The sequence below is a fragment of the Thalia democratica genome, chromosome 4 (genome assembly GCF_965202585.1).
Source record: "Thalia democratica chromosome 4, ktThaDemo2.hap1.1, whole genome shotgun sequence".
NCBI lineage: Eukaryota > Metazoa > Chordata > Thaliacea > Salpida > Salpidae > Thalia > Thalia democratica.
Genome location: NC_139168.1, coordinates 945563 through 966353, shown reverse-complemented (window position 1 = coordinate 966353; position 20791 = coordinate 945563). Strand labels below are relative to the sequence as shown.

The following is a 20791-nucleotide window of genomic DNA, read 5'->3' as shown; positions in this document are numbered from 1 at the left end:
TGTTCAAACATCAGGTGATATTTATATCCTCTTTGATAATCTAAAAACAATATTTAAATTACGGAAATCTAAGTACTGTTATATACAGAAAGAATTAAGAAAATTTTATTTATAAACTATCAATTTTTTATCAGTAACGTATATATAAGCATGTGTTTAAAAACACATGAAAATAATTGAAAATGAAGTTATTACGTAAACGAAAAGTATATATTAAACTAATCAACTTTAATTTTTTTAGTCAATACCGCTTTTGTTTTAAATTGCAAAAAGCTATATTTTAAAAAACTTAATCTTAGTAAAAAGATTTGTAGCAAAGCTGGCAGTTTTCAAATATTTTGAACCCTAAATATAATTTTTTTTAAAAGTATTCATTGAAGTAAACATTTTGAGTCAGACAGTTGAGTAAAATAAATTAGTGCAAGTCGGAAGCATTATTCAAAGCATAGTATTTTCTTCATAAAAATAATGTATATGTATTTTAAACTTTTTAGCTTGTATTCACGATATACTCAATGATGAAAAAGTAAATATAATAAACTAACTTCGAGTATAAGAGTTAAGTATTATACTTGTGTTAGTTAGACTTCGAAAACATTAAATTATTTCGAAATATTTTCTCGAAACCTATCAAAATTTCACGAGTACTTTTTTGAGACTTATATCGGGTAATAAAGGGCTTTATGACGTCATAAGAAGCCGGCCGCATCACCGAATAATTTCCGTCACCCCACACATTTGGCAAGGTTACTATAGCTCACCGGCCTCCAATTTAATGCTGGATTGTGATTGGCTGTTCGATGAAAAGGTGATTGGCGGGTCACGTGGTGTAAAATCATGATAAATACACAAATTTTGACACAATTTTTATTTAATCAAATCAACTCGCCACTGTGAAGGTGTGAGTGTTTAATTTACAGACGAACCTTGTATTTGGTTTTATGTTGTAATTTTTTTTTATTAAACTAAGTAAATCTTTCATATAAAGTTGCTTTAATTAAATAGAATTTGAAAACTAACCAAATCAAGACTTTAGCCAATAAATTGAAATGTCATTAAAACTTGAAAACAACTTACAACAGTTATAGATAATCAAATATGTTACTTTCATACGTCACAGCCATACTCCTTGTGACGTCACAGTCAATTGCGTGGCCCCTGTGGGGAGCAGAGGAGACGAGTGACGATTACGCGTCACTGAGGGACCAACAGATGAGGGCGAGACTGGTCAGTCAGGTCAAGTTGCCAGGACAACCTTTCCTTGTGAAGGTAATTTGATAGTTTTTTACTCGTACTTAAAGCAATTTTATTATATTTGTTTGAGTATTGCTTTTGAATTCTTTATAAAAAAAGGGATTTGTTTTGTTTAAAATCAATAAAGTATGTTACTTATATTTAATTAAGTCTAAAGTTAGAAATAGTTTATCAAAGCAGCAAAGCTTTTTAGTTTGGTGAATGAAATTTAGGTTAATATTATTATAGAATAATATTAAGGTAAATCTTTGCGCTAGTGCTTCTTATTAATGAAATATTTGTAAAAAGTTATATCATAAATAAATACTAAAAAAAGATATATTTTCATCTTTAGTATTTATATTTTTAAATCAGTATTATTTTAAACCATCAACGCTATAATAAACAAAGTTTATTAGTCCTTGCAGATAAAACTAACAAAATAAATTTCGTTGAAGGAATCTAACTTTTTGTAAACATTATATTGTAACTGTAAGGCAAATATATAATTGAACTTTAACAACTGAAGTAGTTTCATTTTTTTTTAAAGAAGGTAATTAAGCTGTTAACAATTGTAATTAAAATTAAGCTATTTTCATTTCATTTTTTATTTTAGTAGATCTCTACCATCAGAATAAATTATAACACTGTTTTAGTTTTTTATTCAAGCTTGTTTAGAATTTTAAGCACAACTTGGTAAAGATACAAATAAGTCGATTAATTTGATCAAAAATTTCCGTAAAATGTTTATTTTGAAACACAACAATGAAAAATGCAATAATTTAAAGTAGTATAAGTGCTAAAAAATACAAAAGTTAGAAAAAAAAACTGCACTAGATATTTATGTAATTTGTTTTTCAGCCAGTTTCAAAGAAATTTTAGTAAAATGTTCACAGCAGAGATATTAAAAATATTGATTAATTGCCACTTTTCTTAAACTTTATCGATTTGTCGCTAAAGTGACAAAAAACCAATAATATTTTTTATGGGTTTCAAGAATTTATTAAAAATATTGTCAAATATCAGTTATCGAATCGAACTGCTTGAATTTGGCAACAGTTTTTTATAAGTCATTAATACATGTAAACTTTTTAAAAGAAACATTATCACTTTATGTAACAATGAAATATTTAAATTTTACTTAAAAATTAAATAAATTTTATCAAAACTATTTCTTAAGAAAAAAAAATGTTCAGAAATTAACTATAAACTTCACGTTTTTACAAACTTAAGATATAATTAAACCTGGGATGGAAATTTTTTTATTTGGCGGGACATACTTACCAGCAATAGTTTTTTGTTTAATTGTTTAAATAATAACATTCAGACTGAAAAATTTCAATAAAATAATTATTTGATAAGTACCACTGTCAATTTTTACTGAATTTCTTATAAAAAGACTCAGTTTTAATTATTTTACACAAGTTTTTTTAAAGCTTAGATATGCATCGTTGGCTAAAGATTTCTGCTTAAGCAGTTTTCCAAAATTGTTTTTTAAATAGTAATAGTTCTTTATAGTAGTTTTTTTCTGATATTTTTAATTAACTTTTTCAAAGTTTAATACAAAACAGTTTTTGGTAACTTTTAAATATTGTATACTTTCTACTTTATAGATCACAATAAAAGTTCTCGACTTAATAATAAGGATAATGATCATTTCAAAAATTTTAATTTTATTAACAAAACAATACTTCACTCGTTTGAACTAAATCAAACGAGATCATCAGTTGAATAAAATCTCATTCAAATAGAAAACTTTTAAATATACAGAATGAGAATTTTTGATAACTTTACATTTCTTAAAACAATTTTGTAAGTTCTTTTGAACTTTAAATTGGGAAAAAGTTTATTTATAAAATTTTCATATTTAGAATATTGTACACTAAGTTTAATTAAAATAATTAAACATAGCTCACTGTTAATAACACAATAACATTATCATAAAGGGCTTTAATTTTGCTTTTAGAAATTTTTTTTTACTTCAGATCAAATTTGTTAGATTAATTACATATGACATTACAACTTATAAAATTTTTTTAAAGTTTTTGTGATAACAGGATGTGTATAAATCAGAAAAAAAAATTGTTTACTTCTTAGAGGAAGTGTTAAAGACATATGACTGGCTTTTTGATGTTGTAACTTATCTTCATAAAAACAAATGAAATATTTAATCTAATACTCAAGACTTTATACATAATTTACTAATGAAATTTTTATTAATAATATATTTAAGCTAAAACTTAGCCAATTATTTCTCTTGGGTTTATTTAGCTGTGCACAATATTCTTAAGTTTTTTCTAATACAGACAGAATTATATACGACTTTAATTGAGTTAGATAAAATACTTAAAATTATATTCATGGTATATAGTTTTACTCATTTTTGTTGTTTATTTATACAAACCAAGCTTTATGGTTATTCAACTTATAATAGCGTGTAATAAAATAAATTATTAAAATTTCAGTAGAGTTAAGCAACTAGAAATATCGAATTTTTCCGTGAAACTTTTTGTAATAATATACAATTTGTACGATTGCACAATAAATTTAAAATACGATTTTATTAAAACAAACATGCTCAGTTATCTTATTTACTTATAAAATATTTAATCTTATTTACTTTTTTAAACATTTAACGTTGAACTTGACAATGGCTTTTAATTTATAGTCAAACAAAAATTAATTTGTTGATTTTTTGACAGTTTATTGATAAACATTGTGTGAAACTGTTAATTTTAACTTTTTGACACCATTTTAAATAATTTTGGTTATCTTAACTGATATTATTTTTTACGTTTTAGTATTTGATCAAAAAAGTAGTTAAATACTTTTAAAGTCTTAAAATAATATGTTAACAATTGAAACTCTGATTAAATATTTGAACAAATTAAGATTTTTTTTTTAAACAAGTCAATCATAAGTTTTATTTACAAACGATTTTGTTATTTTCTTCACAGACCAGCTAAATGTTTTTTTTATTTATAACCAAAAATACAACGTTGACAATTTGAAATACTATATAAAATTGACGTATTATTTACTTCTTCAATATATAAATAATCAAAAAAAAAACTTAGTCATAAAGTTTTAATATACTTTAACTTTAGTATGTTATGTTATTGACATAAAGAAGTAAAAAATATAATACCTAATAGTTCATACACACTTTGAAAGTATCAATTATTTAAAACTTTAGTGTTTAGAACTGGAAACACAATATTTTCTTTATCAAAAATTTAGTTTTAGTTATATGATCCACCCTCGGCGTAATGAAGCTATAAAATTTCATTGAAAACAAATAATTTCAAAAATTATTACCATATTTCAATAAGCTTAAACTTATTAATCTTCAAAAAAAGTTGTATAGTCAAAATATAAAGTAAGCATAAAACTCAAGCAATTTTTGGTGATTTTTTGTGTAAATATTTTTGCAGAAATTTCGTGCTATGATAGAAGTGTAAATACAAAAAACACGTCAATTTTTGTACTTTGAAATTAAACATTTATTTTCCTTGTAAACAACCTCTGTGTTTCTCAATATTTCGTTTTACTAATAAAGTTGAAGTATTACTGATAAAATTTTGTATAAATGTTTGCTTACTTTAAGATAAGTAAAATTTTGCAATATTTTGAAATTGTAGGATAGAAACTATTTGAAATTTACAAAAAAAAAAACTTATGGCTGTTTTATTATTAAAAAACACATTTAAAAAAATTTTTTGGTTGAGTTTTTGAAAAAATACAATAAATTTAAAATTCTAATTTTTTGTGCACATAATTTAATAGAGAAATTTTGTACACTAGAGTAATAAATTTTGCAACACTTATAAAAAGTCTAGTATCAGAATTGTTTAAAGTTTTAGAACAAATTTTAACGCTTTTTTGTTAGTTTGAATAACACATTGAAAAACATTTGTTAGCGAAAGTTTTTGTAGGAGTGTATTATTTTCATTTAAAATTTGTAAACAAAAATTAATGTATGTGCACATTAAGTAATAAATGTGCAATAAGTTCGTTAACAAGTTTTATAATTTTACTGTATTTGTATGTATAAAGCATCCACAACTTGTTATAAAATGATAATTTAAGAAGTTTTTGATTTAAAGTTTTAGATAATAGGAAATTTTTTTAGGTTTTCCACTCAGTGTTAAAATATTCTGTTAAATTTTTTGTAGACAGTTCAAAGTTAATGCTGTTAAATATGAACATTTCAAAAATCATTGAATTATTTAACTTTCCGTCTATTCTTTTTAAAAACTTTTAAAACTTAGTAAAACATATAAAATTTAATTCAAAACTATTTTTGAACTTTTATCCAATTAAGCTTAGCTAGTGATGGAACAATAGGCGTGTTAGTTTAACTTACAGAGTAAACATTGAAAAGCACATTATTTACTTTAATGTAGCATTGAACTTGATAATAGCTTTTGATTATTATTCAAACAAAAATATTTTGGAAGTTTTTAGATAAAGTTTTATGTAATTTACGTCCTTATGTTATTTTTTTATTAAAACAAAATATTAAATTATATATTCATATAAATAAACAATTTTGCAGGCAATTCCAACTTCGCCCAACGAAATGTCACTAGCTGTCCACTTCACCAATTCAACCGAAATTGGCGGACAGACATACCTGGGCCAACTTTCAAATTTGTCCAATGTAATAGGTCACGACAATCCTGATATAGACTTCAAATTGATCGGAAACTCTGATCAGGGTTTCGTAATGAACATGGGCGAAGTATTACGTTAGTTTATTATATTTATTATACAAGCTAATAAAACTTATTACAAAACAGTTATTAAAACTTGTATTATGAGCTGTTTTATTTTATTGATTTTAAGCGTATAGCTTTAAATAAATAAGTTGAATGTCAGTTTGAAACCTAAAATAAAATAAAGGTATTCAATTAAACTTCCGATTAAGTAATAAAGTTTATTACAAATTCGAACATTCTTAATTTTTTTAATTACTCGCCAATAAAAGTAATTACATAAGCAAGTTTATTACTATCAAAAATTTACTTTTATTGCTACATGAAAAATGTTTCAATCTTATAATCACGTTTTATTAGGATATTTACGAGCTTTAGGCAAATAAATTGAAACTGTAATAACTCTCAATACTCAAACACAACTTTTACCTAAATTCCCTTTTGGAAACAAATTAACTTCTGTTTTTAGCTTTGCTTTTTTAATGTTTTAGTACAAATACTGTTTTAAGTTTTAAACATAAACAAAAAACTTGACTATTGTCAAAACCCTTAAAATGATTAAACTAAATAAAAATGATATTGTGTTACAAAATATTTCCAATAACATTATCATAAACAATATATATATATATATATATATATATACAGCGGAACACAAAGCAAACGTTCAGCTTCCTTATTGGTGGATAACAACCAGGTTCAATTCAGGTTCAGAAGGTAAAATAGTCCTCCTACCAATAAATGGGGATGGTTAGTTGGAATTATTAAAATATTTTGGTACAACAGTTTTCTTTTACTCTTTGTTTGATTATTTTAACTTATTTTTGTTTTAAACAAAATTTTTTTTAGAAAAACTTTCTGTCTGTAAAACGTAAAAAAAAGAGCTTATATTACTTATACTTAATTAATTTAATAAACTTTGAAAAATTTTCATATGCTTGTAGTTCAAAACTCTTACATTATTTTGTTATGCTGCTAATTTCAAACTGCTTTTTGTTTACCGGAATATGATATCGTAATTACCAATATGACGTCAAATTTATCATTATGACGTCACAGGAGAGGAATATGTGGTAGCGTCATGCGAGAGTTGCGCGTACAGCGGTATGGACTGGCAAGACATGGACCAGGACGGTTGGCCGGACATCGTGGCTTCTCGAACCAGGGGAATTCCCAATGAAGAGACCATGAGACCCAAGGAGAGCCAACTTGTTTGGTTCAAGAACCCCGGAACCGCTTTTATTACCAGGCAGAAGTTTGTTTGCGATTTGAAATATTTTGTTTATTAAATATATACTTTTAAAATAATTAAATGTTTTTGTGTGAAACTAAACAGTGCTAGATAAACATAATATTTTAAATTTGTAGAAAACAATCAATATATTTTCTAGTTCTAAAAATAGATGATATTGTTTGTGTTTTTCACTAAAAAACCTACAAATGTTCTTTCTTCCATGCTTGTTTTGTTTCTATATCACTTTACTTTAGTATAAACTATACAGGTATATCTTTTCAGTTTTATTACACTTTTTATCAATATTAAGATAGCAAACTTATACAGGTGGAAGATGTATGAGATCACAAAAGGACCAGATATAGACTTCAAAATGATGAAGGTCCCACTTGGAGAAAAAGTTAAAACAATCGTCATCGCTCTTGGATACCACTCACAAAAAATGTACGCTCTCTGGGTACAAGGTAACTAGTTTCAAGTTTAACTTGTACAAGCAAACTTACTCTTATAACTTGATTCATTTTATAAACAGTTTTTTAGAGCTTTTAATTTAATTGTTAATTAATAAATCTTTAAATATTTAGCTGTTTAATAACTTGTAAAAACTAAAATTAATATAATTAATATTATTTGTATATAAAAATATTTGAAAATTGTACAAACAAATATTATTCAAAGGAGATGAAGACGATTGGACAAACGTGGATATGATTAGGGAGAAAATAGTCGGAAATCACGAATCATTCTTCAACATTCACATTGCTGACGTCAACGCCGACGGGAGAGCTGACGTCATCGTTTCTACGTCAGAGTTAGTAACTTAATTATATTAAGTTTAAAAAAAGTAAAGGTGAAGCTAAACAAAATAACGAAACATTGTAAGAACTTTAGTTATTTACACTTGACTTTAAGTTAGAGATATTTTTCTATTATATTTAGAAATTGTTTTCGACTTTCTTATCATAAATATCATAAAATTCATTAATTAAAACATTAAGGTGTAGAATAATTTCAAAGTAAAAATGATAAAACTTCAAAAAAATTATGTCCTCAATCTATTAAACAAGAATAAAAATCGATTTAATAGCATCTGTTTATAATTAAGCATCGATTTCAAATATTCTTAATAATTATAAACAGAGTGGGATCAATGAGATCATCATTGTACGCATACGAGATCCCGTGTGATTGGGTGAATATGGAGTGGAAAAGACACCAACTAGTGGACGGGGGTGACCCCATGTCCGACAGCCCCTACAACACTGGTACCAACATCCAGGCGTTCCATCCCGTTGTCAGGGACTACTTCTTCACTGGAAGGTTGCTAACAAATTTGCAATTTTACTTGAAAATTTTATACTTAGTTTAAATTACTTTTATGCTATTTATGTTCCATATTAAAAATATATGATTCACTACTTCAGTGGATAATTGCAATTTGTTTTTATTGGTTTAAACATAGTACTTGTATTTAGGTGAAATATTTTTTATGCTGACTTCCTTCCAAAAAACAGTAAATATTATATTATTATATTAAATTTTAAACTCTATAAAAAATAATCATATTATATTAAAATATATCTATTATATGTCTGGACGTTTGTGTACTTAACTTACGACCAAGTACGAAAGAAAATCACAACTTAGTTTGTGTCACTAATATAACATGCGTGTTTTGTACAATTTTGTTTAGATGACGGCTAAATTTTATTTAATCAGTTTCATGTGAACTATACCGTCATAATAATTATTAAAATATTTAAAACAGTAAGAAGAAGCCGTTCATACTTATAAGCGGAGATGTAGATGGATACGTTAAAGTTCTCACCCCAAAATCTAGAAACTCTATTAACTGGGAATACAACGAACATGTGGTAATTGTTTTGTTGATGTAAATGAACATATTTTATATTGTATGAATCTTCAAATTATTTTATAGTTTATAAATTTAGTAGAGTACGTAACTAGTAGTTGTAATTAGGATGATTGTTTTTGAAATTTGATAATTTATCTTCTTTTTTCATGACTTATTATCTGCTAAACTTAGTTTTACTTTTATTGATACTTTCAAAATTATATATCCAAAATTTTTACATATTATTTTAAACGTTTTTACAGATATTCAGGGGTAGCGGTTTCGTGGGGCCTGTTGCCACTGGTGATTTCAATTATGACGGGTACACAGACCTGGTTTGTAACCAAGGCAACCGATTGTTCTTCCTCACATATAAACCCACCAACGTTATGTAAGTTACGAAAATATAAAAACATTTAAAAGTATACCTTGGTGAAGTAGTAATACATTATAACAATAAACTCAAAAATTGTAACAGTTTTTTATAGATATATATATAAATGTTTTTTTGTTTAGAAGAAAGTTAAAGTTTTGCACTGAAATTTGTAAAAGAAATTTTTGCACTGAAATTTTTTGCACTAAAATTTTGAATTTGTCCTCTACAAATTTCATAATTACGTCACACAGTTTTTTTTTTGTGTTAATGCTAAGCACAGTACAATTCAACCCGAGCTTTAAAAGCTGAGGATTACAAAAATGTTATTGCTTGTATGAAACGTATGTACTTTTTTTGAATTTAAATATTTGCAATAATTATTTTGTTATTTATATTTTCTTTTCAGGTACGTTTACAATACTGACGTCAGAGAAATGGAAGAAGAAAATATTGACGCAACAATGACGTTCATGCACAAAATGTTCCAAGAACACGACAATTGAGTATGACGTCACAGTTGTTATAAATGAACTATGACGTTATTCCTGTTGCTCTGTTGTGAAATTGCCATTTTCTTATTGTTTTTCGTGTTTTCTTACTATGACGTGTAAACTGTTTTATTCCGGACCTTTTATGACGTAACATTGTTTCGGTGTTACCAACAGCTGTGCTGCAAAAATTAAATATAAAAAAAAAATTTCTTGCTACCTTTTTTTCGTTGAACTTTGTAGGTTCAACATTTTGTTTCTTTATTTAAATCTTTTGCAAGAATCATTACACTTTATTCTTATAAGAAAAAAGTAATCATCTTTTTGTACATAACAAGTTTTCTGATAAGTAATATTTAAAACTTTAAACGTACCGTACTTTTTCTTTTTCTTTAAGAATTTTTCCTTTTTTAAAGCCGGGGTCGTGCTTTACTGTTGAATGATTGTTTTTATGAATAAATGTTTCATAAGTAATTGTTTCTTTAAAGTTGATTTTTGTCAAAATATATTGGTGGTAAAAATAAAACTTGAAAAGTATTTAGGTAAAAAGTTTTAGACAACTTTTTTTGAAAACTTTCAAACAAGTACATATGTGAGCTATTAGACCTAAAAGTTGTTTTGAAAGTAAAATACAAACTTAAATATTACTTTTTATAACAAACTGTTTTTATTTTAATTTATCAAAGTATAGTTTTTTACTTCAAATTCTTAGATCAATGTAACATAAATTATTCTAACCATATTGACTTATCAAATGGAAGTACATTGTACCACTAACCATAGAAGTGCACTAGTTGTTTCAATGGGAACAGGTCAAAATTGCACGAAGACAATTTTGCATTAAGGGTTAATTTTTTACGGTGGGTCAGTTTTGCACGAGAGAAAAAAAAAAAAAACTAAAAAATAAATTGATAAAAAAATAAAAAGAAAAAAAAGTTACTGATCGAGGGTAAGGGTAAGGGGTAACAGTGATATTAAAAAAAAACTAAATTAAAAAATTTAAATTAGTAAAAAAACAAAACAAATAAATAAAAAATTCAACTTGCGCAAAAATGTCTCCGCGCAAAATTGTTATCGTGCAAAAGTGTTTTCGTGCAATTTAGTCCCCTCATGCAATTTTGTCCGCTTGTGCAAATTTGACAATTACCCAGTTTCAATATATGGCATCTTTTAGCTACATTTATGTTACTAGAAAATACCAAGTGCACTTTCTATACAACAAGCTGTAGTACTTGTTACAGTGGAAACCAGTTTGTTTTTAGTTAGTTTAACTTCACAATAAATACTCAAACTTTTTTACTGAAGATTTGTACTAACTATAATTTACACAAGTATTTACAAAGATAAACTCAGAAAGTTTTTTGAGTAGTAAAGTATTTTTTAACTTTTAAACGTTATAAATGGTTCTGTTTTTTTAAGCTTTTTATTCAAAAATTATTGCGAATTCTAATACAACCAAAGGCGAACATTTATAACTAAACTTATAAGCAGTAATTTTAGTACAAAAAGGTGTTGGCTTACTAATCTAGTTTGTTAAGAACTTTTTTAGTGATATAGTTTGCACATTTTTTTTTAGTTGATAAACCTAAATAATAAACATTTTGAAACCTCATTGTAGTCAAGACCTAAAGATCTTTTAAAACTAATTTTAACTTAAAAGGCTATTCATTGATTAAACAAATATGTTAAACTATACAAAGAACTATCTTTAGAGTGCGGTAGAATGCACTGTCATGAAAAAATATCACTTTTTTTATTTGATATTTTTGCTGGGTATAAAACATACTAGTGTCATGCATACCTGCTAAGTTTTCAAGTTTGGTATTATATAATAGATTATGATATAATATAGCATCGAGTGTTTAAATGTTGTTTGAAAAGTATTTCTAATTTTTTAATAACTTAAGTTTAGTTTTCAAAACTCAATGAAATATCTGATATTTTTTAAAAATTGTTTGATAAACATTTGTTATTTCTACATTCAATACCCTAGGTAGCCTTTTATAGAATCTTAAACTTTAAAGATCGAGCTTACAAAAAAATAATTGTTCGCCAAATTATAAGTAGTTGAAGTTTTTAATTAAGTTAGAGTAACTAACCTCAACGTTTTATTCAAACAAAAAAAGTTATTATAATAAAAAAAAAGGCTTATATTAGATGGTTCAGTTTACAAAAACCAAAACATTTTTTCATACTTATATAATTCTTCCTACGGTGTAAAATAATCAACCGTTTTATTAACGAAAACACTAATGTAAAAAGAATTAAGTTCTTGATTAGATTCGATTCTTCTCACAAACTAGCAATCAGTCGCAACCTAAACCCCAGCCGTCGGTAAACTGTTGACCCTCAACGTATTTTTTAGGCTTAAAATAATTTTTACAAAGTAATTAAAATTGATATTCGGTGATAATATTAACAAGCACGATCTTAGTTTAAATTGAGTAAACAGAAGTGCTTATTAAATAATCACTACTTTACAACTTTGTTTTTAAATAGTTTTGAAATATATATAACTTTTCCACTGCGGAAGATTTTTTTTTAAATAAATTTGGCCTATGAATTATTTTTTAATATTTTTTTTTGTTTTCAGTAAAAGGCTGCCGATCCCTTGCTTCAACAATGCACTTGTGCAAGCTTTCAATGAAATTTTATGAAAAAAAGTTTTGCTCGAACTAGGTTTTCACAAATAATAAAAGGCTAGACATTTAATTACCTAAGTAAGTAAACTTGTTTTTAAAGTTAAAAAAATTGCTTTAAAAGCATGGTTATTATCTATTTTTTGTAGTAACGTTTTTAAGAAGCTTTTACATAAAACTGGAGTAAACAAAAATTTTGGTCTAGTGTACTAGCTTTTAAAACACTACAAATTAAATTTCGGTGCTATGAAAATTTCGATTAGAGTTTGTTTTTTCAAATCAAATACTCAGTTTAATATGTCCTCAAAATAAATAGCTTTAAAGTTAATAGTTGGTTGCTTTATTAGTTTTAAAATATACCTATTGCTACTTTAAAAAGTTAAACAACTTATATCTTAAATTTAGATTGAATATTTAATCAAGAACCAGCTTTTACAACTACATTAAGTCTTCAATAAAAAATTGTTTTTAGTTATTAAAACTAGGTGAAGAGACAATGTTTTATAGAAGTTTGCACAAAAACTATTTTATAAGTTGCCAGCTTATATTTAATTTGAATTTAAATTTGGTTGACTATCTTTTTCATAAAACATCTAAAAAACTCTGAATTTATTCATACTTTAGTTCACTACATTCATTATCCTTTTTGTTTGAACCTTAAAGTTAAAAAAAAGGCTAAATTAATTATAAGTTTCTAACATGATATGTTTGAGGTCAATACAGATTAAAAGTCTTGACCTGGAAAAGACATAAAAAGGTATCCGTGCTGTGCGACTCAATAAGCGAAAGGTTTTTCGCGTATTTTGTCCCAGGACCAAATATTTTGAGTAATTTTATTTTTAAGTTAAATAAACTTCAACATAATACAAACTTGTCAGCCATTTAACATAGGGATTTTTTTTTAGAAAAAAATTTTGTACATTAGCTCAAAACTTTAAACAAGTAAAGTAAAAATAAAACTTATATAATAAAACTCAAACCTTATAAAAAGAAATTCTATACCTTTTAAAAATAATTTTTATTTTCGATATTTAATAATTTTCTTGTCAAACTTATTAGCAAGGTTTGTATGATAGAAAAGACATACTTTTGATTCCTAAAGTTACATAAAAACAACTAATCTATAATTTACAAACCTAGATGGTAAACTTCTAAAATTAGACTTATACTAAATACTTGACAACGTGTTACCTTAAATAAGTAAGATACAAGTATAAAGTTGAATATTTTATCAGTTATAACTTTTTCTTGTGATCAAAATTCTAATTAAAAAAGTGTTTCCAAAAACTTATAAAAGAGTAACACATATACAAAAAAAAAATTCTTAACAACTTTAGTCTTCAACTTACATTACGTTGAGCTACAAATTTATATATTTACGAACTTTTTCACAAAACAGTGTTTCACCCAGTAAATCAATAAAATTAATAACAGTTTCTTAAATTATTTCACTCAGTTACAATAAGATTCTTGTTCGAAAACAAATATTTTGAGAATTAAAAAAAAAAAAGAATTAAATGATCTTGATATAAGTTCTATGACTTCGAAAAAAAAAACTACTGGAGCTATTACTCAGAATTTTTACGAAACTTAGTCTTGTAATAATATATTTAAACAGTGATTGTGTTTCTGAAACTTGCAAAAGCTTCCTATAGTGATAATCATAAAATACTATTATGAACCATAAAAGTTTAAATAAAAACTTCAAAGTGTAAACTTTACTGAATGTTATTTTAAGCAAATAAGTTTATCAACTATTGTAAGCAATGCTGTATTATAGCGTGAAATTTCGAAATATCTCAGAGATTTTGTTTAAGTAAAAATATCTCATTATTTTTTAGACTCGTGTAATAATTTATAAATTTGGCTGGGATGTTACTTGTTAATGAGCAAAATAGAATTGTGATTTTAAGTAAGCTAAACAGTTGTTTGGTTTTAAACACTTCGAAGAAACTTAACTTACTTTACACCAAGGTTTCCCAAAGTGGGCGATATCGCCCCCCTGGGGGCGATTTTAATATTTTGGGGGGCGATAATTAGTAAGGGGGCGAAAGGGTGGGCGATAACTAGCAAGGGGGCGAAAAGGGGCCGATTTAAAATTTTGGTTGTCATAAGATTTTTACTTTTTTCTTGCTATTTTACTATTTTTAGCTTGCTATTAATTATTTGACCCTGAGGTAAAACTTAAACAAAAAATTTTATTTTATTTATGAAAAAAAAAAAAAAAGTCTAGTTCTTATGACTCCTACTTTCAAGTAAATACTATATTGTCATTTATATATTTCCATATTTAACAATTACATATATATAGACGATTGGATCCCTCTAACTATTTTATAACCTGAAATATATGTTATTTGGGGTTATAAATGGTTTGTAAAAATCTATGTTATTTATTACTAACTATCACCTCATGATATTTCCAGTTGCTTTTTGAAAAGTCACTAAGTTAGACTAGGAAATAAAACTATACAGGGTTGCCAATTTACCTAGAAACCTGGAAAAACCTAGAATTTGACAATTTAAGCGAAAAAAAAACACCTGGAAAAAATCTGGAATTTTTAACAATTTTAACATATTAAGTAGTAAAATTTAGATTTGACACAAAAAAGCTATCATATAGATAAAAGTATGGATCCCTTCGAGGCAAATACTTTTGAAGTAAACGACTTACAGGAAACCTTCTAAGACTTACAAACTGACCTTGAACTTTAAGTAAATTCTTCCAAAGAACGATATGAAAGCTTTAGGACTCAACAAAAACTAAGGCAAAAGTATCCAATCATTTTAGAGAAATTTAGATTGTTGTTTATAGCTTTTCCTTCTAGCTATGTTGTTGAGAAAGCTTTCAGTTCAGTTATCGACATCTTGAGCAAAAATTCTAATCTAGATATTTATAAAGGAGGTGACTTAAGGCTCTATTTTACTAATTAAGAATCAGATTAGAAAAACTTGCAAGCAGTCATATTCCTCATCCTTCACATTATATTAGACTTCAGTAGCAGACATTATTTTATGAAAGTTTTTTAATTTTATTTGATCTTTTGAAGTATTTCTTATTTAACCTGGTTTGTATTGTATTCAAGTAGTCTTTTTATAATAACAACTTTATTAAGCTATTTATTCTACAACAGGTTTGCATAATACCTAATAAATATTATTTACGGTAGACTTCCTCTTGAGTTCGCACTTTTTACCCAAAAAAAAAATGCAAATTTATATTTTCTTAAATTTAACTAAAGTAAAGTCTATTACTAACTAAATATTAATAAAACAAAATCTATATAATATTTAATAGCTTATATAGATCTTTTTTTTTAATGAAAGTTTGTTTTATGTTTTAGTAGATTTCATGTTTGTTCATAACATCATTGCATATAACATATTGAAATTTGTCATTTTGTAAAAAAAAATATGGTAATAACTTTTTGAGTTTGCACTTTTTGATTTTTTTCAAAGTGCGAACTCAAGCGGAAATCTACTATACTTATTAAATGGTTTATGTTTTAAAGATTTTAATATTTTTATTTTGACCTGGTTAATTTTGTAGTTGATATTCGTTGTTTTACATTACACTAAAAGTTTTTATAGCATAATGATTAAAATATTAGTTTGAAAGACCTTTATTTGACAGGTTTTTGTTATTACTAGTTTAATCTGTATACAACTTATATCACTATAAAACTATTATCTGATTGTAATATTTTGACATCCATTAAAGTTTATATTTCTAAAAAGATTTTTTTGGTTTTAAAAGAGTATAAATTTGAGGTCTCTATTTGAAATGACTTCTACTTTTTCATTTAAAAGTTTCTTAAACACAATATTATTTTCTTACTTGATTTATTGTTGTTCAAAAGTTTATTATAATATAAGGAGTTTTAAACTATTAATACAACTGTTTTTTGTTTTATCTAAATTCAATATATATTAGCAATTAGAATATACTTGGTTTATTTTAATACTTCAACACTAGCCTTTAGTTTTTCCTCTGTTTCTAGCTATTTTCCTCTGTTAAATTATTGTAGGCTAATAGCTAGAAAAAAATACTTTAAAACAGAATTAAATAAGCCATCAAAAAGACTGCTACAGTTACAAAACAAAATTTTAACCTAGTTAAAAGTTTTTTTTAATTGATTACTTTCTGTTAACAGAATTAACTGTAAAACATTGGATTTTTTTTTTGAATTTAAATAAAGAAAAAAAAACTGTTAGAATTAAGGTTTAGTTCCCTAAAGATTATTCCATGTCAAATGCTATTTCATGGTATTCTACTACAAAACAAATAGTTTAAAAAGTTAACAATTAAATTTTTAACTTTACAACTAACTTGCTTACAATATATCTTAGCATTGAAATTAGTAAATTTACTGCATTAACTGAAGCTGTTGATGAAACCACTTTTGATGTGAGATAATCAACCAGTCGGTCAAACTTTCTTTAACTAGATCAGAAATAATGTTTTAATATTTATTTCATTATATGTAAAATAAACTGTAAATTCTTTTATAGTTTTTTAATCTCTGGTATAGATATTAAAAAAAAGCCTATTTATAAAGTAATTTAAGTATTTTGTACGGCTTAAATAAGTTACTTAGTATTAACTTCTAAATGTCCAAAATTTGTTATATGAGATATTATTAAAATGTCAGGTTAAGATTTCAGGTGGGTAACGTACGGCTCAGATCCAGTCGAATTTCGACCCGCTAAGTAAATTGAAAACAACTTGTGCAAAATAATTAAAATTTAGTTTTTTATATTTAATATTTTGATATACGCTTTCATTTCGTTTTCAGTTCACAAAAGTATTTCCTAGATCACAATAATACTAAATCATTTTGTTACAATTTTGCTCGAGTTTTTTAATTTTCTTATTTGTAATTTTTTTAAATCATGCAGCCCGCAATTACATATTCTAACGAGTTTAAAATAGAAAATATTTTTTAGTATATATGAATTTCTGACTACAAAAGTTGTCCACCACTGACCTAAAAGTTTCAATAGTTTCAAAACAGATCATATTTAAACAGGATTGATTACAGATTACTCCAGGCTTTTTAATAATTAAGTATTTTAATACACTTTACTGGGCTTCTAAGAAAATAACTGTAAATTATTTTCTCAAGCCCTGTAAACTACTTTGAACACAAAAGTGCGTGCATAAGAAGTACAAGACTAAATTACATTTCGAACACAATTTTTTTTTACCTCAAAAGTTTGTACTCAAAAGAAAAACTACTTTGTAAAATCGTGGGGGGCGATTTTTTTTCAAGTTACTGAAAAGGGGGCGATTTAGTAAATGAGTTTGGGAAACCCTGCTTTACACCAATTAGTTCAGTTCACTTACTGTTGTTATTACAGTTACTTTTTAATAAATTTAACTTTCACATACAGAAGAACAGAGCTTGTTCTCATTAAGGTATTTAGGTCTTATGTTCTAGATTATTATTTTAATAAATCTTAAATATTTCAAAGTTGTAAGAAATCATTTTTAAGAAGTGACTTAAGAATTTTTCATACTAGGTGATTTTGCTGCTATGGCCTTTTATTTGGTTTCAAGTTAGTAGAAAACTTTAATAAACAGAATTTCTGGCAGACATTTTATTAGTTTCTGATACATATGCCTACTGTAAGCCGAATTAGGCTAAGCGTGACATGATTTAATATATTAGTTATGTACAGAATATCCAACACTAAAAACAAATAAAATCACAGTCTCTGATAATACAGTATATTTTATTCTGAATAAGCTATACTTATTTATTTTTGTCTTAATATAGTAAAGTTTGTTTATTTAGGTAATGATTTGTTGTACATATCATAAAACTAGCAAAGTATTTACTTTGTGTAGCAGAAAAACTAGTTAAACTTTCCATTCTACAGTAAAGGTTTATTGAAGGTCAAGCAAGTAAGTTACATCATAAAAATTCAACCTACCCTTATAAAAAGTTACACTAAACTGACCAAAAATAAAAACTATCGGTTTTAACTGAAAAAAGTTACCTTGGTGACAACGTCATTTGACAAATACTCACAAGCTTAAAATTTCAACACTAAAAGCCACAAAGTATGAGAAAATCATAAAGTCTAAATTCCCATGCAAGTGTTGACAACAAATGGTTGTATGTTTACTTTGAAACCGTGGTCACTGAATTATTAGTGTGTGCTTTAGCTTTAGAGTAAAAGTAATAAACAAAAATCATCGTATCGTATTATTAAACAATTTGTAGTCATATCAGTTAACATTATAAAGGATAGCCACATATAAATATTTCAGGTAACTTTATGTAGTAACTGTACGCATTAAATGTGATAAAATTATGCACATTTATTTTTGAACTGGAAAAAACACCAAATTTAGCCGTAGATAAACTTACATAACTTCTGTAATACTTGAAGCCAAAAAGAAACTAACACAGTTTAAAAAAAATAAACTCAGCTCTACTCAAATAAATATAACATCTAATTTAGTTATAAAATCAACAAAAATAAATTCTGCATGTGGGTACAGCTTTTTAATGTAGGGATTTTAACCTTAGAAGTGCTCTCTAAATGTCATACTATCAAGAGTTTTTTATTTAAACTAATTTGTTTTTGGATAAAATCTAAATATACATGCTAAATAAGGTGCCTAAAAATACGGGGCCTTTGACTTTCTGCTATTTTTTTTTTAATTGGCAAATACTACAAAAACACCCTAATCAAATTCTTAAATGATTTACAGAAACTTTTACTTTAGCAGAATTCAATTTTCTGAAAACCACCCCAATGCAAACTGTATGGGACCCAAAAAATGCAACCTTAGAATTTTTAGCTAGCAATTTTTAAACAAGTGGATATTTTTATAAAAACACATTGTACGCAGTTTAAAACTATTAAAAAAAAGTTTTGTGGTGGAATTTCTTGACTTTTGAAAAAAAATAATTGAACTTACAAAAATTACATAAAACCATTAAAAAATTTAGAGTAAGAAAAAACTTACTTGAAATAAAGTAAAAAAAACGTAATGTAAGCACTGTGTTATCTACTAAATCCCTCAAATTATAATTAACACTAAGTTTTTAGTATAATAAAATTCACCTGTTTTATAAATATATACTGTTTAAAAAACAATTAAAATTTTCCTTGTAATATTTTATTTAATTAAAAAAAAAAACAGCAGTCTAAATACATTTGTAAATTTATTATATAGTATAGACAGTTTTGGTTGTCCTAGTAATTTCAGTTCTTCTGTAGATTAATATGAATCAGAAAAGTATGTTCCAAATTCTTTTTAATATCCAACATCCTATACTTAACAACTTTACAAAAATATTTTATTAAAACTTGTTCTGTTATTGTATATTTAACAGCTTTTAAATTTTTGTGAAATTAAATATATAGTAGCATTTGTATAAAAATCATAATTAACTACTTATAATTGTTCTGTTAAAACTATAGTAAACATAATGAAATTCTTTATAGAACTTAGTTAATTCGATTTTTTTATTGTTTGAAATTACAAGTTTAGAATAAACTGCATTTAAGCAATATGTTGGTTAAAAATTAAACTTTATAATAATTTGTTACAAACTATACTATATTATTAAAACGTACAAACTTTACTTACAAGTTAAATCTTATTATAATTGGTACAATAAAAGTTAGTAGTTAAGCGTTGACATTACAAAGTGGGCTGGCAAGTGGTGATTTAATTCTTAAGGACTAAAACTTTATTCTGAATAGAACCGAGTTTCTTTTATTTGGAATGGTTTTTTTCTGCTTCCAGTATTTCAAAAGTTATGTAAGTTTAAATGTGGCTAATTTTTGTTAAATTACCAACACAGCCAGAAACTATTCTTAAATTTATTTCAAAATTAAGGCTCGCAACAACTACAAAAAACATAATTAATTGTAACATCTATTTCCTTTTTTATTTGATCTAGTATGAGTCACAGTGAAAACTAGCAAAACTTTTTTGAAAACTCAAAAATTTGACTTATATGTTTATAAAATTGTTATTTTCTTCAAAAACTCTGGTTTCTTAGAGCAACTTTTGAGATTACTGAGGGTCAAAGAAGTCCCTTAAGAGATCTCACCTATTCTTTTTTAAACTGGAGCTTATATAATCGAGAAGCTAAAAAATATAAATTTTGAATTATGGGCCAATACTTTTTTCAAGGTTCTTGTAAGCAGTATTTTGAAAATTAGTTTTTTTTTAAATTGCAATTAAAAAAAAGGGTTTCTAAATTTTGAATAGTCAAATAAC

General features: G+C 25.6%; 1 protein-coding gene across 1 annotated transcript; it reads left to right on the top strand.

Annotated features, from left to right (window-relative positions):
• The first annotated feature begins 1087 nt into the window (after window positions 1–1087).
• On the top strand, window positions 1088–10378 carry LOC145834456 (uncharacterized). Its single transcript, XM_082941891.1, has 10 exons — window positions 1088–1269; window positions 5792–5984; window positions 6600–6701; window positions 7011–7206; window positions 7513–7649; window positions 7864–7996; window positions 8326–8505; window positions 8954–9059; window positions 9304–9431; window positions 9823–10378. Exons 1-10 carry the CDS (start codon window positions 1099–1101, stop codon window positions 9917–9919), a joined length of 1443 nt encoding a protein of 480 aa, XP_082798017.1. The 5' UTR covers window positions 1088–1098; the 3' UTR covers window positions 9920–10378.
• Window positions 10379–20791: the final 10413 nt, after the last annotated feature.

Excerpts from the sequence above, each read along its gene's own strand:
- LOC145834456 (XM_082941891.1), top strand. The coding sequence starts at position 1,099 with ATGTTACTTTCATACGTCACAGCCATACTCCTTGTGACGTCACAGTCA. Across the intron at positions 1,270-5,791 it reads GACAACCTTTCCTTGTGAAG|GCAATTCCAACTTCGCCCAA; the intron begins GTAATTTGATAG and ends ACAATTTTGCAG. Across the intron at positions 6,702-7,010 it reads CCTACCAATAAATGGGGATG|GAGAGGAATATGTGGTAGCG; the intron begins GTTAGTTGGAAT and ends ATGACGTCACAG.